The sequence below is a fragment of the Lissotriton helveticus genome, chromosome 7 (genome assembly GCF_964261635.1).
Source record: "Lissotriton helveticus chromosome 7, aLisHel1.1, whole genome shotgun sequence".
NCBI classification, from domain to species: domain Eukaryota; kingdom Metazoa; phylum Chordata; class Amphibia; order Caudata; family Salamandridae; genus Lissotriton; species Lissotriton helveticus.
The window spans coordinates 155,577,412-155,596,790 of record NC_136068.1 but is presented as its reverse complement, the minus strand read 5'-3'; the positions used below and the strand labels follow the sequence as shown (position 1 = coordinate 155,596,790).

The 19,379-nt window shown below is 43.1% G+C and overlaps 1 protein-coding gene across 6 annotated transcripts in view; it reads left to right on the top strand.

Moving 5' to 3' along the window:
• GNAS (GNAS complex locus) overlaps nt 1-19,379 on the top strand; it is a 949,043-nt gene that overhangs the window by 804,023 nt on the left and 125,641 nt on the right. For all 6 annotated transcript variants that reach the window (XM_078651839.1, XM_078651837.1, XM_078651836.1 and 3 more), the window contains 2 exons: nt 11,375-11,433; nt 11,853-11,973. In XM_078651839.1, the coding sequence (XP_078507965.1) occupies nt 11,375-11,433; nt 11,853-11,973 (180 nt within the window). The remainder of the gene's footprint in view (nt 1-11,374; nt 11,434-11,852; nt 11,974-19,379) is intronic.

Sequence of the window (19,379 nt, the reverse complement as noted above, 5' to 3'; positions counted from 1 at the left end):
AAGCTTAGACAGTCCTCCATTTTGGGAGGAGATCCTACTCTCTATGAGTAGTCTTGCTACAGGGAAAGCTACTGGTATGGATGGAATTCCAACAGAGTTCTATGTTAAATTTTCATCCCAACTAAAAGAAATAATACAGGAACTATTTATCCATATTTTTCAGGGAGGGAGGCCACCAGCCTCATGGTCATCTGCTAAAATTGTAGTCTTTGTAAAAATAAATAAAGTTCCTTTAGAACCTGGATCTTATCCATCACGTTGATAAACGGAGATTCCAAAATGTACTCCAAATTATTAGCGAGCCGATTGGCACCGATTATACATAAAATCGTATCCGGACATCAGCACGGGTTTATCCCCGGGAGATCACGATTGATCACGTCCAAAGGGTAATTTCTCTCTTTGATTTTACTGAGGTGACAGGAGACCCTATGGCGCTTATATTACTCGATGCTGAAAAAGCTTTCGATTGGGTCTCCTGGAAATACCTGTGGGCCACAATTTTACATAGTGGGATTAGTTAGGGATTTATAAAAGCAATACAAATGCTATATGTGGAACCAGTAGCCAGGGTGTTGATCAATGGGGTATTATCGGACAAAATAATTATTACCAGGCGGACGAGGCAGGGGTGTACATGCTCTCCTCTCCTGTTCACGATTTATATCGACCCGTTAGACAATAATATACTAATACCATCAATTTGGGCACGAGAATATGCGACAAAAATTATGTGACATTACTTTATTTATCTACCGGGGACTCCCATCCCGATGACTGGGAGTGATTCAGGCATGTGAATCTATGAAAGATACCAATACTGGATAACTGTAGTTACAGGTAAGTAACGCATTCCTTACGCAGATGATACGGCTCTAGTCGCCAGCGATCCTATTATTGCAATAGACTCGATAGAAGAGGAGGCTCTGAGCTTTAGTAAGACGCTGATTATTCTTAATGATCAAATTAAGATGAGGTATGTTAGAGTCACAGATAAAGCTATATATCTAGGGGTTAGCATAACTGCAAAGGTGGATAATATAGTTAGTATTAATGTGGAACCACTGATCCAACGAACAAAAAAGAACTGGTCCAGCTGAATAACTTACATTTAACGGTGGGAGATGTAATGTGATTAAAATGCTCTTTCTACCCAGATTTTTTATATTTTTTAAGGGCCATCTGTTTGGAATTTCCTCCTTAACTGTTTAAGTCCATAGAGTCCATGTTCTCCAGGTTTATTTGGGGATACAAGAGGCCACGCAGGGCCTTTAGATTTATTACACTTCCAAAAGATAGAGGGGGGACTAGCAATGCCCAATGTTTTAACTGTACTACTGGGCCACCGTACTAAGATATTGTGCAACACTCATCTCTACAGGGCCTAATAGCGATATTATACCCACTCCACACAAACTTATATTGGGAAAGGGCTGTGAAGGTTGTCTCTGGCGACATATTAACGACAGCTACTTCAAGAAGGTGAAATTCAAGACTATCTCTGGCATATACAAGGTTTGGGGTAATGCTCGAAAACTACTGGGACTTGGACGATATTCGCATTATACTCCTGTATTTAAAAATGATGACCTTCCAGAGACTTTCAGTGACCGTTGTACAGCTTGGCTGTTTCTACACGTCGAATGGGTTGAAGACCTTTGAGGAATTACGTAACAAGTTTGACCTTAGCCATAGGGACTTCTTCAAATTCCTACAGGTTTAAGATTTTTTGACAAAGAAAGTGGGGGTAGGGTAAAATTCCAAGCAATTCAAATTATGGAAAATATACTTAAAAAATCTGTTTTAACTATTGGGGAGATTTGTGAATTTTTGAATTCTCTGCGTCCAGATGATATGGAGAAACAGATGGCTAATTGGCAGGCTAAACTAGTAGTATTGCCCCAAACCCCCTTACGCTCTTATGAACTGTCACAGACCTGCTTCATGTCGATAAAACTACAAGCCCAATATTATAAAACTTTTTGTTCACTGTATTACACCCCGAATAAGATAGCAAAATGGGGACCGGAAAGGGTACAACATGTCCACGATGCACACTGTTTGAGGCCGATAGTGTGCATATATTCGCCTCTTGTAATGCTCTGTCAAGTTTGATAGTAGAAATCTCCGACTTTTTATCAGAAATATTTAAAACAGTAGTTAGTATCACAACCGAGGAAATATTGTTGGGCACAGCGAATGTTACCCCGCCGAAATATATGCACGACTGATTTTTGTGGCTACGGCCGTTTTAAGGTTATGTATAGCCTCATCCTGGCTAGGCCCGAATCCACCGGCATTTCAGCAATGGAGAGCCCGGTTGTTAGCAACATGCAGCCTAGAGGTGGCCATATATAAAAGAAAACGGCTTCCCAAACGTAAAAGAGGCTTAATGATCTGGGATCCACTGTTGCAATGGATACACAATCATACTTGGGATGAATATATGGTAATAAGGAGAAAATGTTACTCAAGTAAGAACTATCGATTGTTAGATTTATCTGTACTGTATTGTATATAAGCTCAACTGCTCTGCACCTTTGAAGCTTATGGTATGTTTTGATGAATTATACATGCTAAAAATTGTGTCTTTGTTCAGGTATGGGTAAGATCTGTTGGGGTGGGGGGTTGTGTATGTGAAAAAAAAACTTAAAGATATAAAAAAAAAAAAAAAAAAAAAGAAAACCATTGTAACTTTGGACTCTCCTGGAAAGGTCATGTTGCTCGTTGAGCTGCTCCACTGGGGGTTTAAAGTTGGCAACAGGAAAGATTAAATTAATGAAGACCAAAGATACGTTTTGCTCTGGTAGTGATAATTAAATTGTTGAATTACAACTGAAATCTTAGAGGTGAATTGTATCAGTCTCTTCAATACTAGCTTAAACCATCAGTCAAATTTGTCAATTTTCCTGATTTGCCCACTGGGCATGTCTGAGCCTAGAGCAAAAGATTTTAAAATGGTGCCACCGCAATATTTCTGCTCAACTGATCCTACAAAAATTATTATACATAAACCAAAGCAGCATTGAAAGCACAATTTGGAAGCCCCTGAAAAGTACCAATCTGAATGATTAGTTATATTATGTGTAAAATTTGCTTAACAAGAAGGCTTTCATTATGTAATGACTTACTTGTATTGGCGTTGAGTAGAAAAGTATCTATATTATGCAAAAGAAAAGTTTCCCACAAGGTATGTTCCTTCTCCTTGATACTGAACTGCAGCGTAATGTGTTTCAACACCCTTTCAGGTATCTTAGTTAAGCCATTTTTTTAATGGAGCATTGACAGCATGTTGCAGAATAAGGCCTAATGCATCACAAGAAGAGTTGGATTTTTTGACGTCCGTTTTGAATATTGCCATTGAGCTTAAAAAGAAGGTGCATGCTGAAGCAGTGCAAATACAAAGTATGTAGAGATGGAGATTTCTTAGAACAATGTTGTAAATAGTGCTTGGCTAGCCACAACTATTCCTCAAGTTGTAAGGATGTAGAACCACATAACTGAGGTAGGGAACCTCTACATTCTATATGGCTTAAAGTTCTTTTTTTTCTTTTAGGTCTCACCTCCGCTGCGCGCATGCGCTGCATAGGAGGGCATTTAGCCGTCTCTCTGTTCATTTTCAAGCACACACTCGTGCTTTTGGCGGCATCCACCTTGCGGGAGCAAGCAGCGGCGCGCCACAAGTATGAGCGCTGTGCTTGAAAAGTGAAGACTGCTCTCCCAATTGCGCGAGCACCACTAGCGGGACACTGCAGCTGCTTTCACTTTTGCCGCCACTTGGTCGCCAGCTGCTTTCATTGGCAGTTTGCCCTCAGAGACTGTACCCTTTCTTCAGATAGGCTCAAGGACGCTCAACCGGTTGCTTATTGGCCGAGTGCTCCTGGAGAATACACACGCTCCTGCCACAGCATGTAGCTGCTGCCCCTGCCCGCCTTCGGTAAACTTTAGCAGCCAGCCGTGATGTGTGAGCGATTGTCCGTCTCGGCCGAGCCGACCGGGGGGTGGTGGGATATCCTGCGTCAGTTGTAGCTCATATAGTCAGCAAACACAAGCCTCAATGGCCTGTCTGAATGGGATATGTTGCGGTCAATAGACTTGACCCCTCGGCTGAATGAATTGGACGGGACTTCTCCCCACAGTAACTTATGGAGGCGCATTTGCAGTGAAGAGAGGGTCGGCACATAAAGCGTCGCCTGCATTCATGGGATTCTGCTTCTGGTGTTGCTTGGCTGGTGCGGGCTTTTTCTCGGGCTTCGTTCAAAATCTAGATTACTTCACCTTTGTCACAGCCTGCCTACGCAGCGCTCCACCGATGTACATATTAAACAATTTTACTTGTTTGCTCTTTATTTCTCTCTCATCAATCTGTCTGTCTTCCCCCCACATCCCTCAACACCCACATCACACCTTACTTCCTGGCCCCCACCTAGTCTCCTCCTTGTTCAGTCGCACTTCTGTCTTCTTTACCAACTTCTCCACTTTTTGCCCTCGTCTCTCCACTCCGCCTTCCCAGGAGAAGGCGTTTTCATATAATAACCCAGAGTGGCAGTGATGGTTCATGTCCTATAGTATGGAGTTGAACACGGTGACTTCTCGGAGTGCCTTATAAATTCTGCGATGTACTACTAATATCCGGGCCCGTTGTTTCGGGGCTTAGCTGCCCAGCTAAGTTCACACATGGACAATAAGTAAACCGTGGGCGGGCGACAGTTATATCCACGGTTCACTCAACATCCAAAATCGTATCTCACCCCTCACTCCATTCACGGGGCCACTTGAGCCGTAAGCTGCAGCCCTTCCCATCACAGGCCAGAAGCTCAGTGTCCGTCTCTGACTCCCTGCTTCCTGGCAGCGGTCATGGCGCGCCCAGTGACGTCTCACAAGTGCTGCACCAGTCAGTGTACATGATGAGTTGTCATCCACTAGTGGGCCTAGACGCACCTGGAGACGGGGTGGAGTCAAATCTTGGCCTCTTGCTGTTGGACTGCATGTTCATGGTGTTTTGCACCTCGCAGACGAGACACCAGTGTTGTGCATGCCATCATTAAGTCACTAGTCACAGTGATAGTTTGCCCCTGTCCTCTATATTCAGTGCACTTTCCTGGTGTAGCTCACCCTTGTATCTACAGCACTCATCCCAGACACAGGTCAGTTTGCAACTCCTGAACTTTGTTTTATTGAACAGCATCCAAAGCCAGCCCTGCACCCAGCCTCCTTCAGCGAACTTCCACTGCCACATCGGTGATGGCATTAGCATTGGCATAGGTAACCTGCCTGCAGAGTGCTTGAAGCTGAGGTATTTTAGGAATATCCTAACAATGGTTGCCTCCTATTGGTTAGTCACGATTAAAGGTGGGCAAACCAATCGATTTGTAGGGAGAGCCGAGCTAAAGGTCCGACTTGAGCCCGTGCACAACTGAGCAGAGTCCTGAAAATGTTTTATATGCACATAACACAACAAACATCAGGTAAATTATGATCAAAGTCACTTGAAAAATTTAAAAGATGTGTTTTTCTACAACATGTGCATCTTTGACCGTCACTTTATAGCACTGCACTGAGAAGTACTTACTAAAAGTAATAGCTTTTAAACAAAAACGAGTGTACAATATTCTTGGTGCAACAACATCAAGTGTTGCATGTCTAAACACTTATAAAGGTCCCAAAGGCGAGAACTATTGGCTATGCCAATGCTTGCTAAGCTTTAGCGTTTCCTTTTGTCTTTACATCACAGACAGCACTATTTTAAATGGTAATAAAACTTGCCATGGAATTGCTGCAAGAGTGATTACTATAGGCAAGAATATCCTAATACCTACAGACTGTTATAGTTTTGAACTGGTGAATTATTCTTAGTTCATTGAGAAATGGCATACTTATAAGAACATTTCATACTTTGAGTGAAAAGCTAAATTGTTACAGTAATTCGTTGTAATTCACATGTTTTTAATATTTTTTAAATTAAATATACTGAACTGTTCAGCTCCAGCTAATGAATGCTATTGTTGATGCAATGGTAAGAATATTGCCTTATGCAACCTTAAAACAACAAAGCAAAATATTTTACTATCGTTTTTTAAAAACCAAAATGGTTGATTGATAGTTCACTAAACCAAGCAAACCAAAATGTTACAAATGTGTGTTTTTCTGCAAACATTTAATAAATGCAGAATGCTGATAAAATTATTCATGGAAGTTCCCTAAAGTTAAAGCGGGTTGCTTCCTGTAGACCTGCATACAAAAATCACTTTTCTAAAAATGGTTTCAATTTCATATGTCATGCATATACTCAGGGAGATGACAATAGCTTTGTTGGTTGTCCACTTGGCTTCATCAGATATTGGGTCAACATGGCTCCACTTCATTTGGCAGATAAACGAAATAGGACTACACCAGCCATATGTCCCCTGGCTTGTGAAACTCCATTTTGATCAATTCCTAGAAAATGGGAATCCATATTAACTCTACAAATGTGAAGAATGTCATCCATAAATAGAGAAAGGGGTCATGGGGTACGAGAAGTTAGTAATAGATGATCGTGAACAAACACGGTGACCGGGTAATGTAGAGGACGCAAGAGGTAAAGGTAATAGGGTGCATGTAGGAGTTGCCAAAATATGGTACTGGTAGCTATAAAGTTGCTAGGGTGTAGAAAGAGGTACTTAGAGTTAAGCTGGACCTAGCAGCGTTCAGATGTGAGCATGGATAGTGGGCACTAGGATAATGTAATGGGTTGTGTGTAAAGGTTATAATGGTACTAGGGTTTAGAGAGGCTGAGCAACTAGCTAGAAGTAGAGATAGATGTGCTATGGTTTAGATGGGGAAGATCTGCTATAACATAATATGGGGGTAGACGGGTTAGGGTATAATTAGAGGTAGCGGTATTAAGCAATAGACCGTGGAGGAGCACTAAGGGTATATGAAAGAACAGATTAATGTGGGTAAAAACTGGAAAGAGGAGGAAGGTTAAATGCAAAACATCAAAGAATAGGCCCTGCCCAGGGTATAAGAATAGGATAGAAGAGAGAAGGTCTGTAGGTGCCCCTTGTCCCCAACAAAGAAGGCAGAGCGTGAATAGACCAGAGGATGAGGTCAGCAGCACCTTTTTCAAAGTAGAATTTTAGGTTGTGGTGCAATGTATATGGGTGGTTATGTTTAATGGAATAATTTTCTAATCTTCTAGTGTCCTTCAATAACCTACATCAGCATCTCCTCACAGTGTTGCTTTGTATGTATCCAAAATTACTTCCGGGGAATCATAAAGACATTAATTTGTTTGGAAGCAGTCCTCTATGGTGAGGCATTTAAGGTGTTTCCCAAGGTCAGGTGTATTCAGTGAGAGTTGTATTTAGCTGCCATATTGAGATATGAGTTTCAGATTGGGCCTCAAAGGTGAGAAAGATATGGGTTTGGTCAGAGACGGGGATTGATTCCCTCTCCCTGTCTTTCACCACAACATTGACCAGGCCCTTGATCTTGAAAGATACTCTATCTTCATATACAGATTGAGTGTAGGGGAAAATATGAATTCTGCGCTTTTTGCTCTTAAATGCTACATGTCTACAAGCGTTTTGTCTCAGTTACTCTTCTTATGGTTCCAGTGTGTGACAAATCTTGCTATAGATTTCCTGTGTGTTTCGGTGTCAGGATAGGTGTTGTAGTGTTACAGAATCTAAATTTTAGTGAGGGATTTCCTGACCAGGCGTTTAATCTTTCAGAAGTTGTCGTCTCCTTGGACGGGCATACATGTTAAATTGTTGGATACCTTCTCAATGTCAACTGTGCATGCACTCGTTGTCTTTGATTGATTTCACTTAATGATTGTGGGTTTTAGTTTGCTGTGGAATAGTTTGGCATCATGAATTGATTCTCAAATTTCAGGGTTCCTTTCTGGTTTGATTGTCTTGGATAAACATGATTTTCACATTCGGTTTTTATAGATGAATATTTACTTTTGTTTTATTGCATTGCCCGTCCCTTTGATGTTCCATACTATAAATGTGATGAACATCACTGTTGGCGCTCTGATATAACTATGGGCACATTCCATTGTAGACTGTGCTTGATCGTGAGCTCTGTGTCACATTATGACTATGATTAATTCACCTAGAATGCTGGTGGATGATGTCCTATTTATTATAATTCTAGTTCTTCACTCTGCCTCCTGTCCTCATTCGTTAGTCTGTTGATTTGTCCCTGGGGGGCTGTTTTCTGTTAGTAAGTTCTGGTATTGTAACTGTGGTAGCTTACGGCTACTGATGAGTTTGAGGTATTTGATTCATTTCTATGGGAATTAATCCGTTCACTTGCTGTATGACCTCTATGCTGGGTTTCATGTCCTGATTCATTTTCCTGGTCCTCATTTGCACCTACAAATAAGATTTTGTCAGGGGTTACTCCAGTTCCAGAGGGCTACATCCTTGGGGAACTAGGATGATGCAATTCTTACAAGTAGTAAGCCTGAGCAAATTGGAAATCTGGCATTAGATTTTCCAGACCCTCATCTGACATCCCTCAGAGGTTGTGAGCAGTATCTGAACGTTGTCTCTACATAAGTATGTTGGTAATCTCAGGAGTGCCTTTACCATATAAATAACATTAGGGCGAGAGGTACCAAGCTGGCTCTTCGGGTGCTCCCCAAACGTTTCTGGGGAAATCCATCATAATCCAGACTGACACACACCAAAAACATCATATATTGCATCACGAAGCAGAGAGTAAAAAGGTTGAAGGTGTTGTCCCAGAAGACTCAACATAGATGTGGCACTTGGCACTTACCCAAGGAATGTATTTAATAGCTCTGCATTTGCCTGACATCCACAGCGACCAAGAAGGTTCTTGGCTACACTATTTGAGGTTATGATTGGGAACTGCATTCAGAGGAAGTTTGTCAGCTTTTCAAAGCTTCGGGGGAACTTTTTGTAGTCCTATCAATAGGATGCGCCAGGACGCTCCTTTGCTGGAGCAGCTGTGCGCAAAACAAATACCTATAACATAACATAACATGGCACAAATGGCTTGTGGCATTGAGGCACCGATAGCCAGCTTCACTGGAGATGCACAGACCGGAATCTGATGCAGGACATTCTAGTACAGTTTTGCTTCCAGCCTACTCATCGTGAGTTTAGAAAATTCAAGAATCGTGCTCAGCAATGATCCTCACAGCCCTTTCCAAGTTTAGACCAGAATTCGTATCGAGAGAATGCAACACTCTTTAAAGCATTTCCATCAGACTTTCATGCATGCCAAATTTCCCGCGGTGTGCAGAGAATCCAATCCACTACCACAGCATGTCTTCTCAAAATAATTGGCTTGGCTTTTGAAGTCCTTCTTTATGGGTGTGTGACCCTTCATTCATAGTATGCACATTTTTAAGGAGACCAGAAAACCCTTCACTAGATCCTGCGATGAAACGAAATGCAAAAGTATTCTTTGATGGTGCCAAGGCTGTAACCCTTCTAGAGAGCCGTGGTCCTCTCCTTGTCAAGAAGAGGGCTTATTACTGCATCTGGATAATAAAAAGCCTAAAATATGGTTCTCTTCTGGTTCACCTGTTTGCAATTACTACATGGTGAAAGTTGGATAACAAAATTCCCCTTTTCAGGGATCAGTGAATAGCTGCTTTATGAAAGGCTTAGAAGGAATGTGTAGTCCTTGTGGTACTCCGACAACTGCTTGGGAGTTAAATGTAGTGTTGTCAAAATTCATCAAGGTGCCCTTAGAGCCCATGTGTAATTGCAAGCTTTCCTGCACTGTGGCATTTTTGTTTACTAAAACCACCATCTGAAGATTAAGCCATACCTAGACTTTCTCAAATGAGGAGCCTTTTACATAGATAAGGTGGAGCTTGAACGTATCCTTTTTATTCTAACTTCTATGTAAATTAATCCTTTAATTTACAATATTTCAAATCCCTTCAACTGCAATGGAGCAATCTCTATACTTGTATGTGAAAATGATTATCTCCTGTACTACTTGTGGGGGGAATCCTCTTGTACCACATGAGGGAAGGTTGTAATCGCATCTCATCTTTGTTTTGTAACATTTCATGGCCAGATAACTGTAAAAAGCGATGTGGCGGTTGGTTCTTTCCTTCTTTTGACGTGCCTGTTTGGTTTGGAATGTAAAAATGTATTCTCAAATAGGTCGTGCTTCTCTCAAAGGTTTGTTTTTTATACTAATACCAACAGCATTGATGTATTGAGTCAAACGGTTAAAGCTATGAATAGCCCATACTTGAAACAGAATGGTTACCAACAATGTTATCCTTCACAGATTTATTCCCAGTCTTGCCTGTTCGAAGGTTGACTGTGAAATGCTGACTCATCATAAACTGGGCATTAAATAGCACTGGAATTGATTACTTTTTTAAAGGTCAGAACAGATTTGTTATTGTATGATTTAAAATGACGACGTGACTTTGTAAATGAGGATCATTTGAGAGGTAACTTACACCAGTAACCTAGAGCCTATGTGCATTGTGCAAATTGTATAGGGGTATACAGTGACCATTATGTCAATTGATTGCAGTATATGTAAAAATCGGGGTTGGGTCTATAGGACCTGAAATAGTGGTGACTATTTCATTGATGATATGAATTGTTGATTTTAAGTCAGTTTCATCATATCAACAAGTGTAATCCTTATTTGCAAATGGATGAGAGTTCTTGGAGACAAAATTTGTGTTTTCATTCTTTTATTGTGAAATATATGGTTCGTCAAAGTTGAAAGGAAGGTATATGTTGTATATTTCTACAAATGAATAGTTCAGAAAAGTATGTCTGGCGTAGATTGGAAGATTTTAGAGACCGCATAATCTTTAAATTTGATTTAAGTGTTAAATTCTCAAAGGCTGCTATGATGAGAACTAATCTAGTAATATAATGTAACTTGAATGAAACCTCGTCTACCTTTCTCTATGGAGGATGTTGACTAGACAGTAAATAATCACCAGACAGTGTTTTCTTATTGCACACCTATCTGATGTAATTTCTAACTTGTATTTGGGTATAGAAAAGTATGCACGGTGTTGCATGCTTTTTTTATTAGCCATATTTGTTTTTCTTCTAGGAAATTATTGCCGTTGCTGGACTATAATTTTGTAGGCTTTTAACACCCTTCTCGATAAATGCAATACTTCACCATTAGGTGTTAGGACATTACATAACACCAAAGTGCTTTAAGCCTTGAGCAACATATAATGGCTTAAATGAGGTTGTTTAGCCTTTATTTATTTTGAAATGGTCTCATTTTTGCAGAGGTCACCTAAACAAGTCTTAATTTTGGCTGCCAGTGGCTTGAGAATTGTGCAAAGTCTTTAAACATCCAGCATTCGAACATTAATATCTCTTACTCATTTTTATTTTTCTTCTAGCATGTTTGATGTGGGGGGTCAACGAGATGAACGCAGAAAGTGGATACAGTGTTTTAACGGTGAGAGTTTTTTTGTGATTTTCAGTTATTCCTCTTTTTAGGTATTGAATGCAAGATATTTTGTATTTATCACTGGTCATCGTATTCTCACAAATACAAATGACTACGAATTTGATCTAACGAGTACTTTTCATTGATTTATATGCACTAGAACTTCAAATAAGGAACGTTTTTGGTTTTTCTGTCAACCTAATTTTGGAAATTATGCCATTCTTTATGGTTTTGAACTCCTATAATTCTGTTATGCTTAAAAGTATTTGTATCTACAATGAAAAGTTGTTCTAGAGGGTTACGTGATGTTCATGAGAAGGTGGTGATCTGGTGTTTATCATGTGGCCCAGTTTATTGTAAGTTAGGTTTTGGTACTGAATAGCTGACTGTCTATATTTATATATATATCTATTTCTCTTTTTCTGTAGATGTGACAGCTATCATATTTGTGGTGGCGAGCAGTAGCTACAACATGGTTATTCGAGAGGACAATCAGACCAACAGGCTTCAGGAAGCACTAAATCTCTTCAAGAGCATCTGGAACAACAGGTTAATATTATTTTTAGAGCTGTAGAATTATATCTGTATTATTCAAACCTATGCAGCCAGTTAGCTGGTTGTATACTATTGCAATGAAAGATGTTACATTTTGTTGGGCTAAACTTACTGCTTGTTGGGCTAAACTTACTGCTTTTCAGTTGTATTCCTTTGACCTGTCAGGAAATTCAAATCCACATAGACCAACTCCTGTTGCTTGGAATCTGACTTCTATTGCTGGGTGTGAAGACTAGGTACAATGTTGGGAGTGGGTTCCTTTTCCTCACAGTAAATCAGCCTGCAGCTTCTGTTACAGAATGATCATCAGGCGGATCGAATATTTGCTTCCTATCTGTGATCATTCACAGGCATGCATCCTGGGCCCAGTAGTAATTTTTATTCCTAATCCTTTAAGCTCCATAGTACTCTTCCGCTCTTTAAAAATATAGCAATTAATGTAAGAGATTGTTGATGCTGCTTTTGTTTTCCTTTCTTGCTTTTGACCTTCAATATACATGTTTTCCTTCACAGTCATCTTTTCTTCCGAGGTAAAATAGAGAATGTACCCCAGATTTGTGCAGACAGTTAGGTTTTGATTTCTTCTTGGCTCCACAAGCAGATTTCAACCCTTTGAACATGTAAAAAGGTACCATTGAATGGACTTTTAGTGCTACTACATTTGATATAAAAAATGGCGTTTATTCTAGTTTAGTTTCGAAGTCATAAATATAATAAAAAAATGCAAATAAGTTGAAGAACGACTTTTTCACTCTGTGCTGGCTATTACCCAACTCTTACCCAGGCAATATCATTTTATGTCTGACATATCTAAGATAAATAATAATATATTAAACTTTCGAATAGAAACTTCTAGCTGCAGAATCCTCACCATTTGAATATTTCCCAGGTAATAAACTGAACCCTGAACCTTTTCCATAATATCTCTGAGCTCTGAAAGGAGGTGCCATGTGACTCCGCACTGACTCAGTTCCTCTCCGAAGTGAAGTGTGAAACTTACATAGATGCAGATCTGGAATTTATTCTAGTCAGAGACCCTTACCTCGATTTTCTTTTTTTTTTTTTTTTTGTCCCACGCTATGGTCTTTTTTTTTTTTTCTTCAGTTTATTAGAGAGGTCACCCCCTAAGATGGTGTTTTTAACCCCTGTATGGACTGTCGCAAATACATGTCTGTGACAGAACCTCACCAGGTATGCTTGTGGTGTCTGGGGTCAAGCCACAACTCCAAGATCTGCAGAGACTGTGTCTATATGAACCTATAGGCTATCAGGGAGCACAAGTCGAAACTTAATCACCAAGCACAAAAAGAAGCAGCATCTGGGCCGCTGTAAGTGCTGCATCAAGTTTTAAGGCTCAATACCCGTCCCATTTCTGTAGTCGACTGTGCCGCCCTAGAGGCTTGTCTTCGTCGCGCTCGAAGACCATGGTAAATATAAAACACAGAAGTCGTTGATGTGGAGTTCAACTCCTTTTTGCCACTCCACCTGACTAATTGCATGGGTGGAGCCAACCACCTCGCTCTCGAAGTTGGCTGAGTTTGGCGCTGATTCTACAACTTCGTTCCTTGGGCCTTCTGCTATGCCGCGCTAGATCGAACAGTTCCATGCAGCTATGTTCCCGCTCTTCAGATCTCTACCAACTTGCTTTGGCATACCTTTTGGCCCAACTGGGCCAAGAGACCTTCCACCGGGACTAGCACAGGTGGGCCCAGCACCAGCTGGGCCCTGTGAGCCACATCTGCCTTCGGCTCCAGGTCCAACGACTGCCTGCACCCAAGCCCACGTCCGTCCTAGGTACACCGGCGCCGACCTAGTCTTACGAGAAGGTTGTTCTGAAAGTCCTCCAATGCCGATCTAACTCCGCGCACCAGAATCCAAACAAGGCACCAGCCCCTGCATTTGAACTTCCACATGGCAGACAACATTCATTGCATTCCCTCTTCGGCACTGACCTGACTTTGACCAGGCTGATGAGTTGGCATAGCTCTATGCCGAGGACAGTGGTGTGCGGACATGCAGGAAGCTAGTAGACTAGATAACTCCCCTTAGACTGATCCTTTTTCTCCTCCTGGCCCAGCCGTGAAAGAATCTGCTCCTATGCTATGGTTATGAGTAGGCAGTGGAAGTCCTTGACCTCCAGCCCCCCACTGTGGAGGTGAAAACAAACCTGCTGATTGAAGTCCTGCAATCGAACCCTTTCTTCCTTTCAGGTAGGCCCTGACTGATACCCGCCTTGGGCCAATACTTGTACTGGCCTGACTGTTAACAGACAGATTGCCTGGTGCCATTGCCTTGCTCAGGGCAACCAGACCTTTTTGTCACAGTACCCTTCTCCAGAGAGCCTCGTGGTGCAGGCTTCCACCAGCCTCACCAACCTCAACAATTTTCCTGCCACGCCCCCTGGGAATCAAAGCGAGTGGAGACCTTTGGTAAAGACATCTTCTCGTCAGCCATTGCAGGGACGCCAATTTGCAAATACCCACATTGACGGCCCATCAGTGCTACCTGCGGTTCATGGTGGGATGGGAGAACTTTCAGTTCGCAGTGCACCCCTTTGGTCTCACCAGAGCCCCTTGGGTGTTCACAAAAGTGATGGCAGTGGTGAAAGCACACCTTCTGAGGTTAGAGGTGCCATTCTTCTTTCTACATCAATCACTGGCTACTGAAGGCGGGCTCATCCTGGGCAGTCCCTCCAGAAGAGGGCGAACCTTCTGCCGTCTTTAATGTTCACTGTTAGTAGCCGAAGTCACACCTGACTTCTTCTCATACACTCTTCAACAGAACCATTTTGGACACGGTCCGGCTTTACGACGGTTTTATGCCTTTTCAACTAGGAAAGAGTCTAGGACATTCAGACTGTGATTTCAGTAAGGTAGACTATGAGGCTGCTGGGACAGCACACCGGGTGACATTTGCAGGCTTTATAGTGTGATCTGAAGTCCCAGTGGGCCCAACATCAAGGAGACCTCTCTGACTAAGTCCACATTTTGGAGGAGACTGCAAAAGATCTGCAGTGGTGATTGATGGATTAGGACTGCAACAGCGGCAGATTCTGCTCCCTTTCCCACCAAGAGTTGACAGTGATAACAGATGCGTCACTTCTGAGCTGGGGCAGCTGCCTTGGAGAGGTTGAGATCAGAGGCTTCTGGAACTGAGGGCCATTCACTTGGTGCTAAAAGCCTTCCTGCTGTCCAAGGGGGGGCTGATACAGGTTTCCACGGACAACGCCAACGCGGTGTGGTAAGCAACAAACCGAGCGCTTTGGGGATCACGGATCCTGTGCTTTGGAGACCTTGAGCCTCTAGAATGACTGGATCACCAAGAATGCGCCATCTGGCAGGTTCATTGAACACCATGACGGACTAACAGCCGCTAATGCCTAGCAGAGAAGGAGTTATGGATACACCCGGAGGTAGCACAAGGTCTCATCTGTGAATAGGGAGAACCTTGACTCGATCTTTGCTACCGCTTAGAATGCACAATGCCAGCACTTCTGTGCATTGAAGGTTCCAAGGCAACTCTCATTGACGCGTTCCGCCTCTGGTGGAAATTTGGACTCCTGTGCACCTTTCTGCTGATATCACTCCTGCCCGAGTTCTCTAGACGATCAGAACCGAACCGGCCCAAATCATTCTAGTGGCTCTGGTCTGGGCACAGAGTACGATATTTAAAACTCCTGGGCTTCAGCGTATGTTCTCTGATCAGGCTGCCCTTACAGGAAGATATGCTGCCTTATAAGCAGAGTCGGGTTCTCCACCCAGATCTTTCACAATCTCCACCGTCATGCTTACGAGATTGAGCGGGGCCAGCTGAATGCCTTTGATCTCCTCTCAGAGATCGTTGATGTCACCAAGGACAACGGGAAACAATGGCTTTAGCAGTAAATTGGGGTGGAGCTCTTGATGGACCTTTTCTGTCTTCAACTCAGCAGACAAAGGCACATAAATGTGAAAGGATGGGTGGTTTGTTGGCTGTATCAGTGCAGAAACTGATGTATAGGTGTGAGAGTGAAAGGATGGCTGGATGGATGAATGAGTGAAAAGATCTATGTAAGGATGGATAAGTGAAAGGGAGGATGAATGGATAAACGTGGGTGAATGGATAAGTGAAACAATGGATGGATGAATGAAAGGGTGGGTGGGTGAAAGGGTGAATGAGTGAAAAGGTGGGTGTAAGGCTGGATTAATGAAAGAATGAATGGGTGGATGGATGGATAAGTGAAAGAATGGATGGATGCAAGGGTAAATGAATGGGTGGATGGATGATAAGAGGATGGATTGATTACTGAAAGCGTGAATCAATCAATGGATGGGTGGAGTGAAAGGGTGGATAGATAGATGGAGGGAAGCCGTGAAACCCTCCAACTTTGGAAGCCACAGCGGGGTGGAGTTATTAATAGGCCTCTTCTGTCTGCAACTTGGCAGGAAAAGGGTAGTTGGTGGATGGATGGAAAGATAGATAGATGGATGGATGAATGACTTAAAGGATGGATGTAAAGATGCATGAGTAGAAAAAATGGATGTAGGAGTGAAAGAAAGGGAGGGTGGATGATGGATGAGTGAAAGGGTGCATGAATGATAGGATGGATGAGTGAGTAAGTGAAAGGATGGATGGCCAAGTGAAAGGGAGGTGGGATGAATTGATTGATGGATGGGATGAGTCAAAGGGAAGATGAACAGATGGGTGGAGTGAAAGGGTGAATGGATGGTTGAACGAAAAGAAGGATGGATGAGTGAGTGTGGATGACAAAGAATGGATGAGAGTGAAAGGGAGGATGGATAAGTGAAAGCATGGATGGATGAGTGAAAGGGTAAATGGATGGGTGGTTGGGTGGTAGGAAGAGTGATGGGATGGAATATTGGATGGCTGAGTGAAAGGATGGATAAATGAGAAAAAAGGATGCTGGGTGGAGTGTAAGGATGGTTTGATAGAGGGCTGAACGGATGAGTGAGTGAAAGGGTAGATGGAGAGAAGAATGAGTGAAAGGGAGGATGGATGGGTCTGGAGATGGATGCATAGGTTTAGCTATAGATAGGACGGAATGGTGAAAGACTGAATGATAGATGAAAGAATGAATCGGTGGCAGAATGTAAAGATGAATTTGTGGATGGAAGGATGAAGTATAGATGCTTGGATGGAAGATACAAGAGAGCTCTTCTGGGGAGGGTTGTGAGTACTTGCTTCATTTGCTTGATTCCATAAAAACATTGGTTCGCAGTGGGGGGGTATTTACATTTTCAGGCTACTCCCTTGAATGTCACCTTGGTAGCCAGGTGCCCCCCAACATAGACAAACAATGCCTGTTGCTGGGGCGCAAGTTAGGGGTTTGGTGCGGCACATGCCAAATTGACTCCCTTCAGCACAGATGTCTGATGTCCTGTTTTGTTCTGTCCCTCACTCAGCAAGACCTTGCTTTGGGTACATTTAAAGGTTTTTTAGCCTTGCTCAGATTGCTTGATCAACCTTACTTGTTTAAATCGCAGATTGTGATGAGGTGTTTGAAAGGATTGCAGTATCTGTTTTTCCCTCCTACTTTTGTAATGCCCTAATGGGACCTCGATCTCTTCCTCCTTACTTATTTGAAGTTTACTCCATTTGAACCATTCCACTGCTGTTCCCTGCAGCTCCACACCATCAAAACAGTGTTCCTAGTTGCCATCACCTCAGCGTGAGTGACCTTCATGCTCTGCATTTTCACTCACCATACACCTTTTTCCCAGATAAGCTGGGTCTGCGAACTAGGGCTTAGTTTCTACTGAAAGGTGTGATGCTGCTCCATTTCAGACGAACCATTACTTTTCCAGTGTTCTGTACTCTGCCTCACCCCTCTAGGAGAACGAGAAACTTCCATCACTTGGATCCCGAAAAGAGTGCTCTGCTTCTACATTGATTGTACCAAAGACCACCATGTGGTCGATAAGCTCTTATAGGGATTCCATGGAGCGAAAAAGGTAAGGCTGTACAAAAGCATACCATCCTACGCTGGATCGTGCTCTGCATTAAAGGCTTCTACCAATGGCTAGAAAGCAGCCTTTAGAAGGACTGGAGATGTGGAGAAGTGTGGCTCAGTGGTTAGAGGTGGCAGACCCGGAATCTGAGATCGACCGTGGACCAGGGTTCGATTCCCCGCCTCGGCGGGTCTCGGGCTCATAAATTCCACGGTCTCGACAATTCTCGCTCCGGTGCCTCCTCGACTCACGGGGTCACACTCTGCGACTCTGGGCAATAGCTTGCTTAATCTCCACATCGGCCCCTCGCGGCGGGATGCCTGGCTTTCACCTTGTGGATACCCTGCCGGGGTTTCTCACAGGGGAATACCAGGACGGGTTCCCTAAGCAAGCGCGGAGATGCCCCAGGGTAAGTCCTGCGCTATATAAGTTTCATACATTTACATTTACATTTACTGCATCCTCATTCTACCAGGGCCAAGCTGCTTCTACTATGCAGAGTCCCTGTTATAGACATCTGCCAGTTCACTGAGAAGGGCACTTTGCCTGCTCAATCTGCTTTGCTATCTAGTCAAAAGATGAGGAATAGGCCTCTAGAAGTCTCTTTCAGAAGAACATGTTACTTAACATTGGTAAAGAGACTAGCTGCAAATTCCTCGTTGACCCTCTCATTCCCACCGTTTTGTGATTGAACTCTAGCCATTAATAAGATCCCGAGTCTAGAAATCTGACCACTGGTCTATCAATTTGCTTTTGGGCTTCATGTCTGGGGAGAGTAGATAGTCTCAATTGCAACGGACAGCCCGCAGGAATTACACCTATATAGGCCCGCGTGTCACTTGTGGAGCAGAAGGGATTCAGTGCTGAGCCACACAGCACCACCCTCTGGTGCTTAGAGGTACTATTGATATGTTTTTGGATCCAGTCTCACACCTGGGGAATATTCAAAAGGTGAGGAATCTGGGGTTAGAGAGAGTCTGTACCGGGGGCGTGGCTTGGACGGCAATGAGGAGAGTTGCCCGAGTCCAGAGCTCTGCTAATCCCCGGGACAAACACAAACTAAAAACGCGATGCCACCGTGCTAAACAGCGAAAAAGCTAACTTAACACCAATCGGAAAGTCCGGCGAACACACGGCGCTAACCTACGACAAGCAACAAGGGCGGCAAGTGACAAAAAAGCAAATTAGTGGAGGACGCTCAGGAGAAGACAGCGACCCAAAAATGGCGTTGGCTATTTAAGGGTCCCACGCGGCCTCATCACAGCGGAACGGTGCGCAAAAGAGAGGCGGGAGATCGGAAAGAGCGGTGGATCGGGGGAGATTCAGACAGCGAGGTCAGTTTGTGGATCACCCCCGCTAGGCGCCCCCTGAAAAGCCCAGATATCGGCAGGCTCCATAACACTTTCCCCCACGAGAAATTGAACGCGGATCAAGGGGGCCCTCATCTTTGGG